Source organism: Phocoena phocoena, chromosome X, assembly GCF_963924675.1.
Source record: "Phocoena phocoena chromosome X, mPhoPho1.1, whole genome shotgun sequence".
Taxonomy (NCBI): domain Eukaryota; kingdom Metazoa; phylum Chordata; class Mammalia; order Artiodactyla; family Phocoenidae; genus Phocoena; species Phocoena phocoena.
Genome location: NC_089240.1, coordinates 38,387,929 through 38,401,243, shown reverse-complemented (window position 1 = coordinate 38,401,243; position 13,315 = coordinate 38,387,929). Strand labels below are relative to the sequence as shown.

The window sequence follows — 13,315 nt, the reverse complement described above, 5'->3', positions numbered from 1 at the left end:
CCTTATCTGCCCTCAGCCCCTGCTTCACAGAGAGATTCCCTTTGGATAATAAATGCCCTACACTTTCCGCAAGTTCTAAAAGAAACGGCTGGAGTAGGTTAAAACTAAGAGCCCACCTCTTTCCCCCCGCCCCCACCTTTTTAAAAAAAAAAAAAAAAAAACCTTTCCCTAAAAGATTCTTCCTCCTTCCTCTCCAGTTACCAAATTTTCTAAGGAAAAGCGCTTTGAGAAGAGCAGGACTGAAATAACACTGAATACTACCAAAATCCGTATACTGATGTTCTGTTTAGGGCAAAGGGCGTGAAATCAGTAAGGCAAAGCAGCTACCTCAGGAATTAGGAGTGAGGGTCTTAAATGGGTGAAAATCATCGCCACTTCCCCGGTTAGGTGATTTGACATCTGCAGAGTTACCTCCGTTTCTAGGTTTTGTAAAATAGGGACGAATAAAGTACCCACCTTACAGGACAGCTGAGGATTGAGAAAATCCACGTAAACTGCTAAATATAACTGCACGGCAAGAGCTAATTAAATGTTAGCATTTCATAGTAGTAGTAAAATTATTGTGCCTGCCTCCCCCAGTTCACACCACCAGCAAACCCGGCTCAACCCCACCCCCCTCCTCGCAGAATCCGGGGCCCGGCCACTGTTGCACTCTCGCGTGCACAAGGGAGACCCCCACCAAACGCCACCTTGCGGCTGCAAGTCCCTCACCCCAGGCCGGCCAGGGTCGCTCAGGCTAGCGCTACGGTCCACACTGACCTGAGATGCCGCCTCCTATCACGACTACGTCGAACATGCGTCCCGCTCTATTCGCCTTCTCCTGACTCTCCATGCTCTGGTCGAGGCTCTCCCGGGTCGTGGGTAGAGGAGTGGGGCCGGCCAAGGGCGGAGCGGACTTTTCTACCGACTCTCGGGGGGAGCCCGAGGGCGGAGCCGATTCCTCCACCGATACCCGGGCGGAGCCCGGTGCTGAGGGCGGAGCGGACCCTGGTACTGGTACTCCCGGGGACCCCGGGGGCGGAGCCGATTCTTCCACCGATGTTCGGGGGTAACCTAGCTCTGAGAGCTGGGTGGACTCTTGTGTTGACACTCGGGAGGAGTCCGAAAGTGGGATAGATCCTCGTACCGACCTCTCGGGGGCGGGGGCTGAGAACCGAGGTCGGGGCAGACCCTTGTACCCATTCTCGGGAAGAGTCCAAGAGCGGGGCAGATCTTGGTGCGGATAGCCGGGGGTAGTCGGGCATGGAGACCTGGCTGGACTCTTGTACTGACAGTTGGGGGGAGCTACTGGGTGTAGGAGGTCCTCGTACCGAACCCCACGGGAAGCCGGATACTGAGGGCGGGGTGAACCCAAGTTGTGACACTTGGGGAGTGTTACTGGGTTGTGGAGGTGCTGGTACCCATATTTTGAGGAAGCTGGGCATCGAGGGCGAGATGGATTCTTGTACCGACCCTTGGAGGGAGTTCTTGGTTGTAGAAGTTCCTGGTATTGATACCCGGGTGGAGTCGGGTACTGAGGGTGGGGCGGACCGACGTCGGGACAATCGGGGGGATACTGAGGGCGCGACAGATCCTTGTATAGATGCCCGGGGGTTGCTGGTGTCCGAGTTAGAGGCTGGGGCGGCTCCGTCCGAGGTGGTCGAGCGGGTCGCAGGCGTAGGGATCCGGTCGGTCTGGAGGCGGGCGCCAAAGCCCTAGAGGCCAACCTTGGTGTCTGTGTCAGTTCTTAGGCCAGGAGCATGGCTGAGTTGGGAGGGCGCGCTGTGTCTCCGGGAGCACCCCGCGTCCGCTGCGGACGCGTTCGACAGGGCTTTGGAAAACTGACGGCAGACGGTCCGCCACTCTGAATGGATGCTCCACATGGGCGTAGAGGACGAGGCCGCGCACAAGGCGGAGGCCGGGTTCGAGAGCTGCGCAGCGGGGTCCCCGACTCTGGGAGCGCTCTATGCCTCGAGCCCGCTCTCGCCGCCGCCACCTCCGCCGCAGCTGAAGGAGGCCGCTGAGTTGTGTGCGCTCATTGTTCTGGAGCGCGCGCGGGGGGCAGGCCTGGGGGGGCGATGTTCTGCTCCCCTCCGCCCCTCCCTCACGGGCGCGCGTCTCTCCCGCCCAAGCTGGCCCGGATCCGCACCCTCGGAGACCCGCCCCGAGAGCTGGGCCCACTGCAGGGTGGGGAGACGAGGCGCTGAAGCGGCCTGGCTCCGCTTTCCCCGCCTGTACGCGGCGCGCGCGCGCGCGCGCGCGCACACGGGGAACCCTCCCGCCAGGTGTGGCCTGGCTACGCCACCGAAATAGGGGGTGTGGCCTGGCGAGAGTGTGGGCGTGGCCACACGAGGGTTTCAACCTGGTGATTTTATTTTTACGCTTTAACTAAAAGGAGAGGACTGAGGGGGGTAGGGGGTGGGCTCAGGGAAGCGGGTACTGAAGGAAGCGGATCTAGAAGAAGTGGTCGCAGGGCCGCCCCCCCACCTGGTTTGGCTCTTTTATGACGTCACCAGGAGCCTGTGAGGTCTGCGCAGTCGCACTCCCTCCCTCGGGAGGGGGTTGGGGTGGGAACTACCCCCAGGGGGAGACTTTGCAGTTATTGGTTCTCAATGGGGTTTTTCAAGCTGAAGTTCTTAACCAAAATCGAAGCAAGTAGGCGAGAAAATTAAGAGCTCAGCTATCACAGACTAAGTGGGGCCTGCAGTTTAAAAGCGAAGGTCAATGGATGACTAAGGCGCAGAACCAAATTAACACGTGTTTCCTCATCCTACTGAAAAGAGGACTATTTAGTGCGTATATTTCATTGTGCAGTCAGGCTCTTGTCTTGCTAGTTTTATCCCTTCCTTAAATTTCCACCTTATCCTCCTAGAGCTGAATTTGTCATCACTAGAGCCCTCAAAAAGACGTAATTTTCACATGAATTCAGAGTAAGTGTTGAGAACTCTAGGAAGTTAACTAGTATCCATTCCCACTTACAAACATTTCTCTTGCTCACCTGCCCACCTCCCCCCTCCATTTGTATCAAATCGTATCTTGTTGAAGAAACTGTAAAGAAATACAGATTTGGTTTTTTCTTTATACAGTTTTAATAGCTTTTACTTTCTAGCAAAGGGGTTGAGACTTATGACTAAATAGTCTTAGACTTTGAAGCAAAGAAAGAGGAAATAAGGAATTCAGCCCTTTCTAATGTGATTCTGTCCAACTTTCTCATTTGTCCCATTGCTTTATTTTCATTCAAATATTTGATTTCATACTACGTGCTAGGCACAGGGCATGGCACTTGGGATACACATGTGACACAAGACAGCTGGAGACCTTCAGTGACATACAGCCTACTAGAGGAGCTGCAGAGGAAATAAACCACATGCTTGGTGTGTCAATTCAAACTCTGATAAATATTATTTTGGAAAGGTCCATAGTGATAAAGTGTTCGGGCGTCTAGACCATTCTGCAAGTTAACTTTGGGAGGGGGGGTATGTAAAAATGTCCTAGAAAGAGAGAACAGTGTGGATGGAGGCCCTGTGGTAGAAAGAAACATAGTTCATTGGAGTAGCTGAAAGGCAACCCATGGAGCCATGGCAAGGGGACAAGCGCGGGAGGCAAAGCTGCTGAGATCAGCTGGGCCAAAGTGAGATCCTTAGTCTGTATTCTAAAGCAGTAGGAGTTCAGCTAGAGATAAAAATGTGGGAATCTTATTAAATAAATAATGGATGGAATAGATGGGCAGAAATATGAGTATTTTCTCTCTTTATTTTACTTGTTTGTATTGTATATTTTATCTTTTGTAATAAAAACAGTACAAGTTATTTTAAGATAGATATATAAATAATTGTGACATTCTACAAGTATTATTTCCTCCCTTTGAGGCCTTGGGCAAATTACTTAACTTCTCTGTGCCTATCTCCTCAACTGTAGAATCTCTTAAGTTGTTGTATCAGTCAAGGTTCCAGCAGAAAATGGCACACCTCATTTGAAGAGAATAGCACAGAGGAAGTATTTTAAAAGATGTGGGAAGGGAATTCCCTTGCCGTCCAGTGGTTAGGACTCCGAGATTTCACTGCCGAGGGCCCGGGTTCAATCCCTGGTTGGGGAACTAAGATCCCACAAGTGGCACAGTGTGGCCAAAAAATAAATAAAAATTAAAAGATGTGGGAAGATGGAGAGAAACCACAAGGAATCGTGCAGTACCCACAGGCTGGCGACAGCAAGAAGGCATGACTATAAAGGGGTAGGGGGAGAGAGCAGTAATCAGAACCTGGTGGCAGAGGTGTTTAGAAAGGGCTACCTGACACTAGCTGTGGCCTTTAGTTCAGAAAGGCAGTCAGTCCACAGGAAACCCAGAGAGAGGGAGCCAGGACATATAAACACCCAACCTCCCTCTCCTCCCTCCCTCCAACAATCTCCTGCTGGTCCTCTCCATTGACCCAAGCCAATCAGAAGTTAGAAGGCAAGGAAGCCTGTTGATGCAGTCCATACAGGTCAGCCTTCAGGGAACATAACAGGTTAGAGAAAAGTGGTGGGTACACCTGGAAGGGCCAAGAGAATCTCTGTAGTGAGGTTTCAATGAGCAAATGAATATAAAATACTCGGATAATTACTCAATACTTGCCCACATTTTAATTTCTAAAAACTACACTATATTCATGTCACGGACTGTTATTTACTTAACCATTATCCTCTTACATTAAGCATTTAGTACTTTCCATTTTTTATATAATACATAACATGGGGTTGAACATTTTTGTGACTAAAGTATTGTACATATTTCTTAGAATTTCCTTGAGATAGAATCCTAAAAGTAGAATTACGGGTAAGAGAGTGGTGGCATCTTTAAAGCTCTTTGATTGAAATTACCAAATTTCTTGCCCAAGAGATTGTCCAGATTTATACCTCATCAGCAATGTCAAAGAATGGCTGTCTTCTTACCACCTCAACTCCAACATTAAGCAAGTTAACTTTTTAACCTCTAACTTGAAAGTTGAAAGTCAACATGGTATTGCTATTCTAATCACTGTTTCTTTGGTTATTAATAAAACACTTTCTTCACATATTTAATAGCCATTTCAATTTCTTCTGTAGTAGATGATCAACTCTTGTCTTTCTGTAGTTGATTTCTGTAAGTGCTTTATACAATAACGTATTAACCACTTGCTTGGTATTTTCACTGCAGATAGCTTTTACAACTTATATTTTAGTATTGTTTATGGCATTTTACATATGCAAAAAATTTAAATGTATGTGAGTCTATTCTTTAGTGACTTCTTCCGTTGCTTTTAAACAAATTTTATTTATTTGTTTGTTTGTTTGTTTGTTTATGGCCACGCCACTGGCTTGCAGGATCTCAGTTCCCCGACCCGGAATTGAACCCCGGCCATGACAGTGAAAGTGCCGAATGCTAACCACTAGACCACCAGGGAACTCCCTTCCGTTGCTTTTAAACTTAGAGAGCTGAAGGGATAAAATCTATGTTTTCTTTGGTTTTTTGATGGTGATATTTTAAAACGGAATTATTTAATCCTAATCTATTGGTGTGTATTTTGTTATGTGCTGTAAGGTGAGGTTCTAAATAATACCCCTCCCCCCCAAACACACAAATAGTTAATCAATCATAATAAAACTATCTGTTAAAGAATCCTTGCATTCTCCACTGATTTGTTTTGCCTCATATAACACATATACTGAGATCTGATTTTGAACTCTTTCTTTTGTTATATTGACTTGCTTATTTTGCCACATTACCATCAATGCCACATTGATTTACTTATTGTTGCTTTATAGTAGGTTTTACCAGAAGAAAGGATTAATCCCTTCCCAATGCTCTTCCTTACAAATTATTTACTATATTCTTATATATTCTTTCTATTAATATATTCTTATATATTTAAATGAATTTTAGAATCGTTTCATCAATTAAAAACTCTTTTGGTGGGACTTCCCTGGTGGCACAGGGGTTGAGACTCCGTGCTCCCAGTGCAGGGGGCCTGGGTTCAATCCCTGGTCAGGGAACTAGATCCCACATGCATGCCGCAACTAAGAGTTCGCATGCCACAACTAAGGAGCCCACCTGCTGCAACTAAGACCCGGTGCAACCAAATAAATAAATAAATACTAAAAAAAAAAACCTCTTTTGGTTAATTTAATTAGGATGATGATTATCCCTAAATGTGGATCTACGAAATTTATATTTGGCAGCCTCTTTTAACATCTTTTAAAAAGATGTCTTTATTTTCAGAATACTTATAGGAAATTGTCTTATTTATCTCTGAAATTAAACAATTTTGTGAGAATAATATGAGTCTGAGTGTGTGTGCGTGCATGTGTGGTATGATAACTATTTTCAATCTGTGGATTTTTAATTTTGGGTTTTTATTAATCCTCATGATAGGACAGTTATTCTTGTACCCTAACTTGGATTACAAAATCTGTTTTAAGTGGTTTCTTCCTGAGAAACACCTGTAATTCTGTTATTAGAGCATCCTTCTATGTCCTTTATCATTATTGTCATCTCTTTGTCCGTTTCTTCTGAATTCTGAGAGAGCTAATCATGTGTATCCTTCATATTACTCATTTAATTTTCTGAAGTTCTAATTCATTCTTTACTGTTTCTACTGTAGATTTTGACTATGCCATTTCAGTTAGGATTTTTTTAAAAAAATTTAAATTCTTATTTCATCCAACTCACTTTCTATTTGCCATGTATATCTCAGTATAGTTTTTTTCTTTTGACTTCCTAATTTTGTTTCACAGAGATCTAGTTTTATGCATTCAGCATCAACTGTTTTTGAAAAGGCTCTTCTCTGTCTGCAGATATGGATTGCACTCTCATACACTGCTAGTTCAAGTGCAGAATGGTACAACCCCTGTAGAGAAGAATTTGGTAATATCTAACAAAATCACTTATGCATTCACCCTTTGAACCATCAGTCCTAAATCTAGGTATTTACCATAATGATACACTTCCACAAATAGGAAAAAACATAATTTTTCCTATTATTATAATAATAATAATTCCATAATAATAATTCCATAATTATTGTGGAATTACTTTTAACAGCAAAATATTCAAAACAATTTACATGCCCATATGTAGGAAACTGGTTCCATAAACTTTGATATGTCTACACAATGAAACACTATGCAGCCATTTAAAAAAGGAATAAAGGTGGTCTCTAGGAACTGATATGAGTGATTTTCAGAATATAAGTGATAAAATCAAAGTATGAAAAAATACATATCTTTATGTGTATATACATGTGTGTGTGTGTATGTGTGTATTTGTACCTTCATGTAAGAAAAACATTAACTTATATTTGCAAAAAGAAACACAGGAAGGATAAATCATAAATGGAGAAATGTATGACAGTGCAGTGGAGGGGGTAGGGATGGAGTAAGATTTCTCTGAGTATTCTTTTTTTAGTGCAACTTCCATTAGGGGTCTTCATGCGTTCAACTAAAACCTTCAGACTCACAAAACTACCATGGGCCAAATTTGGCACCTCACACCTAACTTTTGGGAGAGTGGATTGGTACTCAGAACAACTATACACGCAACAATAAGGAAATGCATAGTAATATGTCACAAATATGCCAGTGGAGATCATGCAGTCTTCAAACATTATGCTTACAAGGAACTTTTTCACGGCATATGAAAATTATTATGATATTACATTGAGTGAGAAAAGCATGATAAAAATGTAAATGGCATGTGGTCTCAATTGTATAAAGCGAAATGTATAGGGTGGAGAATCACTGAAACATTAAGCTAAAAATTTTAGTTTTATTTTGAAATAATTATAGAGTCACAGGAAGTTGCAAAAATAGTGCAGACGTCCAGTCTACCCTCTTTTCAACTTCCCCCAATGGGAACATCTTATGTAACCATAGTACATTATCAAAACCAGGAAATGCATTTACAAATGTTGGTATGTGCTCACAGGCAGCACTGAAGTTATTTCTGAATGATAGTACTCATAAGCCCTTAGCAATAATACTTGATTTATATACATATCACTATTGAAGTGCTAACAAACACTTTAATTTTTAAAAATATTTATTTATTTATTTGGCTGCGCTGGGTCTTCGTTGCTGCACTCAGGATCTTCCTTGCGGCATGCGGGATCTTTAGTTGTGGCATGCGAACTCTTAGTTGTGGCATGTGGGATCTAGTTTCCTGACCAGGGATCAAACCCCGGGCCCCCTGCATTGGGAGCGTGGAGTCTTAGCCACTGGACCACTAGGGGAGTCTCTAACACTTTAATTTTTAAAATACTGTTATTAGGTAAAGTCTGAGTAAGATAATATAGTCTAGTTAATTGTATTGTCAATGTCAATTTCCTGGTTTGGCCCTCCACTCTCCCTCCCCATCCCCAGCTCCCAGCACACACACACATTCTATGCACCAGCAAGAGCAGCACAATGATTCATAATTTTTTTTTTCTTTTTTTTACTGTGCTGCTTCTTGGGCTTCATTCTCCCTCTATATGAATTTTTGCCTGGATATTCTCTATCCATTCTTCTAGACCAAATCCCAAATGAGGCTGCCACAGGTTGTGTTCTCTGAGAAGCAAAACTTAGTTGGAGCTAGGAATGCAAAAGGTTTATTAGAAAAGGAAAAGGGCAGAGGCAGGTTAGGGCAGGAGCCAGCAGGCAGCAGTGCAGCTCTAACAGTCTCTGCCGGCTTAGCGGGAGCTCCAAGCAAGCCCCACATTGGGTGGGAATGGCCAGTCCGGAGTACCAGCGCCCTGCTCAGTCATCACTGGGAGTTGCCCTAAGAAGACTGCTTTTCCTTAATTATTGGCTTGTGCTTCCCCAAGAATATTGTCAAGGAGGCTGTAAAGTTGAGGCAGATCCTGAAGAAAATCACACCTAGAGCCCATTAGCTAACCACACTCCTCACTTCTGGGCAGAGGGTCCTTTCTTTTTGTTTTCTTTCTGTCAATTAAAAAAAATTTTTTTTATTGAGGTACAGTTAATTTATAATGTGTCAGTTTCAATTGTACAGCCAGGTGATTCTATTATACATATATATTCTTTTTCAGATTCTTTTCCGTTATAGGTTATTACAAGATATTGAGTATAGTTCCCTGTGCTATACAGTAGGACCTTGTTATTTATAGAGGGCCCTTTCTTGAAGGGGAAAATGAGTGGCACACGTCTGCCACAGCACCCAGGGCTGGCTTCCTAGGCATGTGACCTGGTCAGTCCCACATTCAGAAGGGCCCTGCCATTGTTTTAACGTCCTGCTGTCACTGTCTTGAAACTTAATAATTTTATCTTTGAACTTGTGTTTTGTAAATGAAGTCCAAGGAGACAATGGCGCATGCACGTGAACTGAGGAGATAAGCACAAAATGTATGTTCTCTGTTCTTTATCGCCACATTTGCATGTAGCATTAGTGATGCCCTTTTTGAACAAGAGGCTTTGCATTTTCGTTTTGCACTGGGCCATGCGAATTATGAAACTAGCTCTGACAACAGCCCTCCCTGATCAGGCTCCAATCTTGAATAAATGTCTATCTTCTGATCCTACTGTGAGTATTACATCTTCTACTGCATGTAGTATAAATGTATTAAAATATATATCTGTTGCCACATTATGGGTTCTGATTTTTCTTTTAGTGTACTCCACTCTTAAAAAGAATAAGTGCCAAGAATTTATGCATTGTTTCTGTTATTTTATCTGTGTTTCTCCCTCTAATTTTCTACCCATCTCTTATTCCATTGTAAATTGTTACAAAACAAAATTCAACTGAGTAAAATTTTAAGATCTCATTGGCTTTATTCAACGATTCATGAATCAGGCAGCATCCAATCTAGCAAATAGAAAGGATCTCCAAGGCGCTGTAGAAAATTAAAGATTGTTTTAGGCAGAAGGGAACAGGAAAAAGAAAGTTATACTAGGCAAAAAAACGTAATGGTGATTGCAAGGTTACTTTTCCTTAGGGGATGACAGGGGTCTATCTGCCTAACCTAACTAGTGCTTATCAGGCAATTTCTGATTGACTAGTTTAAGATTCCATTTCTAGGATAGCTGAAATTGTAATTGAGTTTCAGTATGATGATGTGGGGCTTAGCATAAGTAATCCCATTTGGGACTTGTTGTCTTGTTTTTAACAAAATGAAAGAAGATCACTGTGATTATCTTTGTGGAAGAGACAGTTATCCCCCAATATCTGTCTTCCATTTCTTCCTTAGGAATAGAGCCCACAGTTTTTGCTGCCCAGAATAAAGACTATAATTTCCCAACCTCCCTTGTAGCTAAGTGTGACTAAGTTCTGGCAAATAGATATAATTGGAAATATCATGGGAAACTCCCAGGACGTTTTCTTAAAGGGAGGGATTGTCCCCTCATCTTTCCTTCCTGTTACCTGGAATATAGACATGAAGGCTGGAATTCACATTGTTATCTGGGACCATGAGATAAAAGGAGGCTGGCAGAGTAGTAAGATGTAAGGAGTATGTACATTTCTAGACTTGTTTAAAATATAAATGTACTTTATTTACATTTGGCTGCATTGGGTCTTCGTTGCTGCACGTGGGCTTTCTCTAGTTGTGGTGAGCGGGGGCTACTTTTCATTGTGGTACACGGGCTTCTCATGGCAGTGGCTTCTCTTGTTGCAGAGCATGGGCTCTAGGTGCGTGGGCTTCAGTAGATGTGGCAGGTGGGCTCAGTAGTTGTGGCTTGTGGGCTCTAGAGTGCAGGCTCAGTAGTTGTGGTGCAAGGGCTTAGTTGCTCCACGGCATGTGGGATCTTCCCGGACCAGGGCTCGAACCCGTGTCCCCTTCATTGGCAGGAGGATTCTTAACCACTGTGCCACCAGGGAAGTCCCTTCCAGACTTCTTTACATGAGAGATACACTTCTTTTTGTTTAAGCCATTATTATTTAGAGTTTTCAGTCACGAACAGCTGAGTTTAATCCTTCTGATATAGTTCTTTAAATGAATGTGGAACAGTAAATATGTGTCTACTGTTGTCCTGCTCAAAAAGGATACTCCCAACTGTTTCTGTTTAGGTCCACCTTCCCAGAGGCAAAGATTCTCCTTTCTTGCCTCCCATCCCCACCTTTTGATCAAGGATGGGGTGGAAAAGGAAACTTATAAACATCCAATATTGTTGAAAATTGTTTGTCCGGAGGTTATCAGTTGGCAAGGTGAGGGGGGAGGGGGATCCCTTTTACTCAGCACTCTGGTTATTGTGGCAGAAAATTCATTCCTCCCATTCTTCAGTCCTTCTTCCATTTGAGCCTCTACTTTGCCATCTCTTTCCACTTTGCCTAAACTCTGTCTCATCTAATCTCTGGGAGAAGAAAAGCTGGCACACACATTTCTGAGACTCTTCATTGACACAAAAGGTAGAAGTTTCTTTGAATATTTAAAAAAATATTTTATATATTTATTTATTTTTGGCTGCATCGGGTCTTAGTTGTGTCACTCGGGATCTTCTTTTGGCAGGCAGCCTCTTCGTTGGGGTGTGTGGGCTCCAGAACGCGTGGGCTCTGTTGTTTGTGGCACGCGGGCTTAGTTGCCCCAAGGTATGTGGGATCTTAGTTCCCCGACCAGGGATCAAACCCATGTCCCCTGCGTTGGAAGGCGGATTCTTAACCACTGGACCACCAGGGAAGTTCCGAATATTTTTAGTGTACCTTTTTGTTTTGTTTTGTTTTGTTTTTTGTTTTGTTTATTTATTTGGCTGTGTCGGGTCTTAGTTGCGGCACGAGGGATCTTGGTTGAGGCATCTTCATTGCAGCATGCGAGCTTCTCCCTAGTTGTGGTGCGCGGGCTCCAGAGCACGTGGGCTCTGTAGTTTGTGGCACACGGCACTCTTGTTGAGGCACGTGGGCTTAGTTGCCCCGTGGCATGTGGGACTTTAGTTCCCTGACCAGGGATCGAACCCGTGTCCCCTGCATTTGTAGGCGGATTCTATACCACTGGACCACCAGGGAAGTCCCTTAATATATCCTTATTTCATCTACAGTGTAGACTGGAGGAGTGAAATTGGCCCTGAGTGTATCAGTGAGAGCAGAGGGGGCAGGGAAAATCATGGAACACAATCAGAATAATACTTTGAGATATAGCCCCACTGTGGGAAGGAACCACACTGATTATCATGGTAATAACCAGAGATGGTATCACTGAGATAGGACATATGTGGGCCGAATGAAATTCTCAGAAGTGTGTACCACATACAAGAAGAAACAGAAACGTTTGTGGTTGAGTTTCTTAATAAGTGACAGGTGACTTAAGTTCAGAGTGGGGCGTTGAATATAGAGCCGTGAGATAGGAACTAACTATGTCATCTCAGCTGGTCAAGGGCTGAAGTTAAGTTTCTGTACTCAGACCACAAGAGCTTCTGGCCCCTTTAAAGAGGTTCTTGTGTGCGGTGACAGAGGATCAGGGAAAGGTAAGTCTTTCCAAGCACATCAACATCAGTTCTTTCCCAGACTTCTGGTCAGCAATGATATTGAATCAAGCCCTTTGGATAATTTTTTTAATGCCGTCTCTGGCTGTCTGCATCAATAGCCCCTAGAGGGGCTGTGTCTGACATTTATAAACGTGTTTACTCTTCCCTTCACCTAAATAGACGAAGAGTTGGAGAACCCTCTGAATCACGTGGCTCTAGGCAATTTGAAGTCCAGCCTCTTTAAATCATTCCTTTAACTTTCAATATTTCAAGACAGAATTTGAACAAGATGATTAAAACAACAACAACAACAAACAGGCAGTGCTCTCCTTTGAGCGGATAAACAATTAAGCTCAAATCAGCCTCACTTAACAGATGCAGCTCCAGGCATTCCCACTGACTGGGACCAGGAAGGCAATGTAAAATGGTAAGGTAAACAAACAATTATCTCTACAATTTGATCAATATGGAAGTGAAACGACAGGCAAACAAGACGTCCCTTAGAAGCATCATCTTAAGAGGGACTTGAATTATAAACTATATAACTGCTTTCAATTTCCTCAACTTGTTCTGTTGTATAAATACTGTTCGAAAAAGCTGAGGCCGTGTGCTGGTTATTCTCCATTTCTCCCTTCTCTACTGTGATTTTCCACCCTTCTCTGCCCTGCTCTGATTCCCATGGAATACATGGCCTGGGCACCCCTGCCTTTTAGCTTCTGGTTGGGTTGGGCCATAGGAGTGGGGGTTACCAAGAGAGTGAAGGGCAGGAGAGAAAGTTCAGGGTGTTTATTCCATCAACATCAACATCTCTGCCCACCCACTCCCCACCACCCCCCGCAAGTTGTGTGAGGTCATGGCCATGGTTGCGTTAGCCTCATTATTTTCAATAGCTTCATGTTCCAAATTAAAAAGAAAAAACTGGAGTTAACAGCTC

At 43.6% G+C, this 13,315-nt stretch overlaps 1 protein-coding gene across 2 annotated transcripts in view; it reads right to left on the bottom strand.

Annotated features, from left to right (window-relative positions):
• MAOA (monoamine oxidase A) overlaps nt 1–1,037 on the bottom strand; it is a 72,708-nt gene extending 71,671 nt beyond the window's left edge. The window contains exon 1 of one of the 2 annotated variants that reach the window (XM_065900850.1): nt 760–1,037. In XM_065900850.1, coding sequence (XP_065756922.1) covers nt 760–832 — 73 coding nt within the window. In that variant the 5' untranslated portion in view covers nt 833–1,037. The remainder of the gene's footprint in view (nt 1–759) is intronic. The other variant, XM_065900851.1, reaches the window with a different exon arrangement.
• Between the last annotated feature and the right edge of the window lie 12,278 nt (nt 1,038–13,315).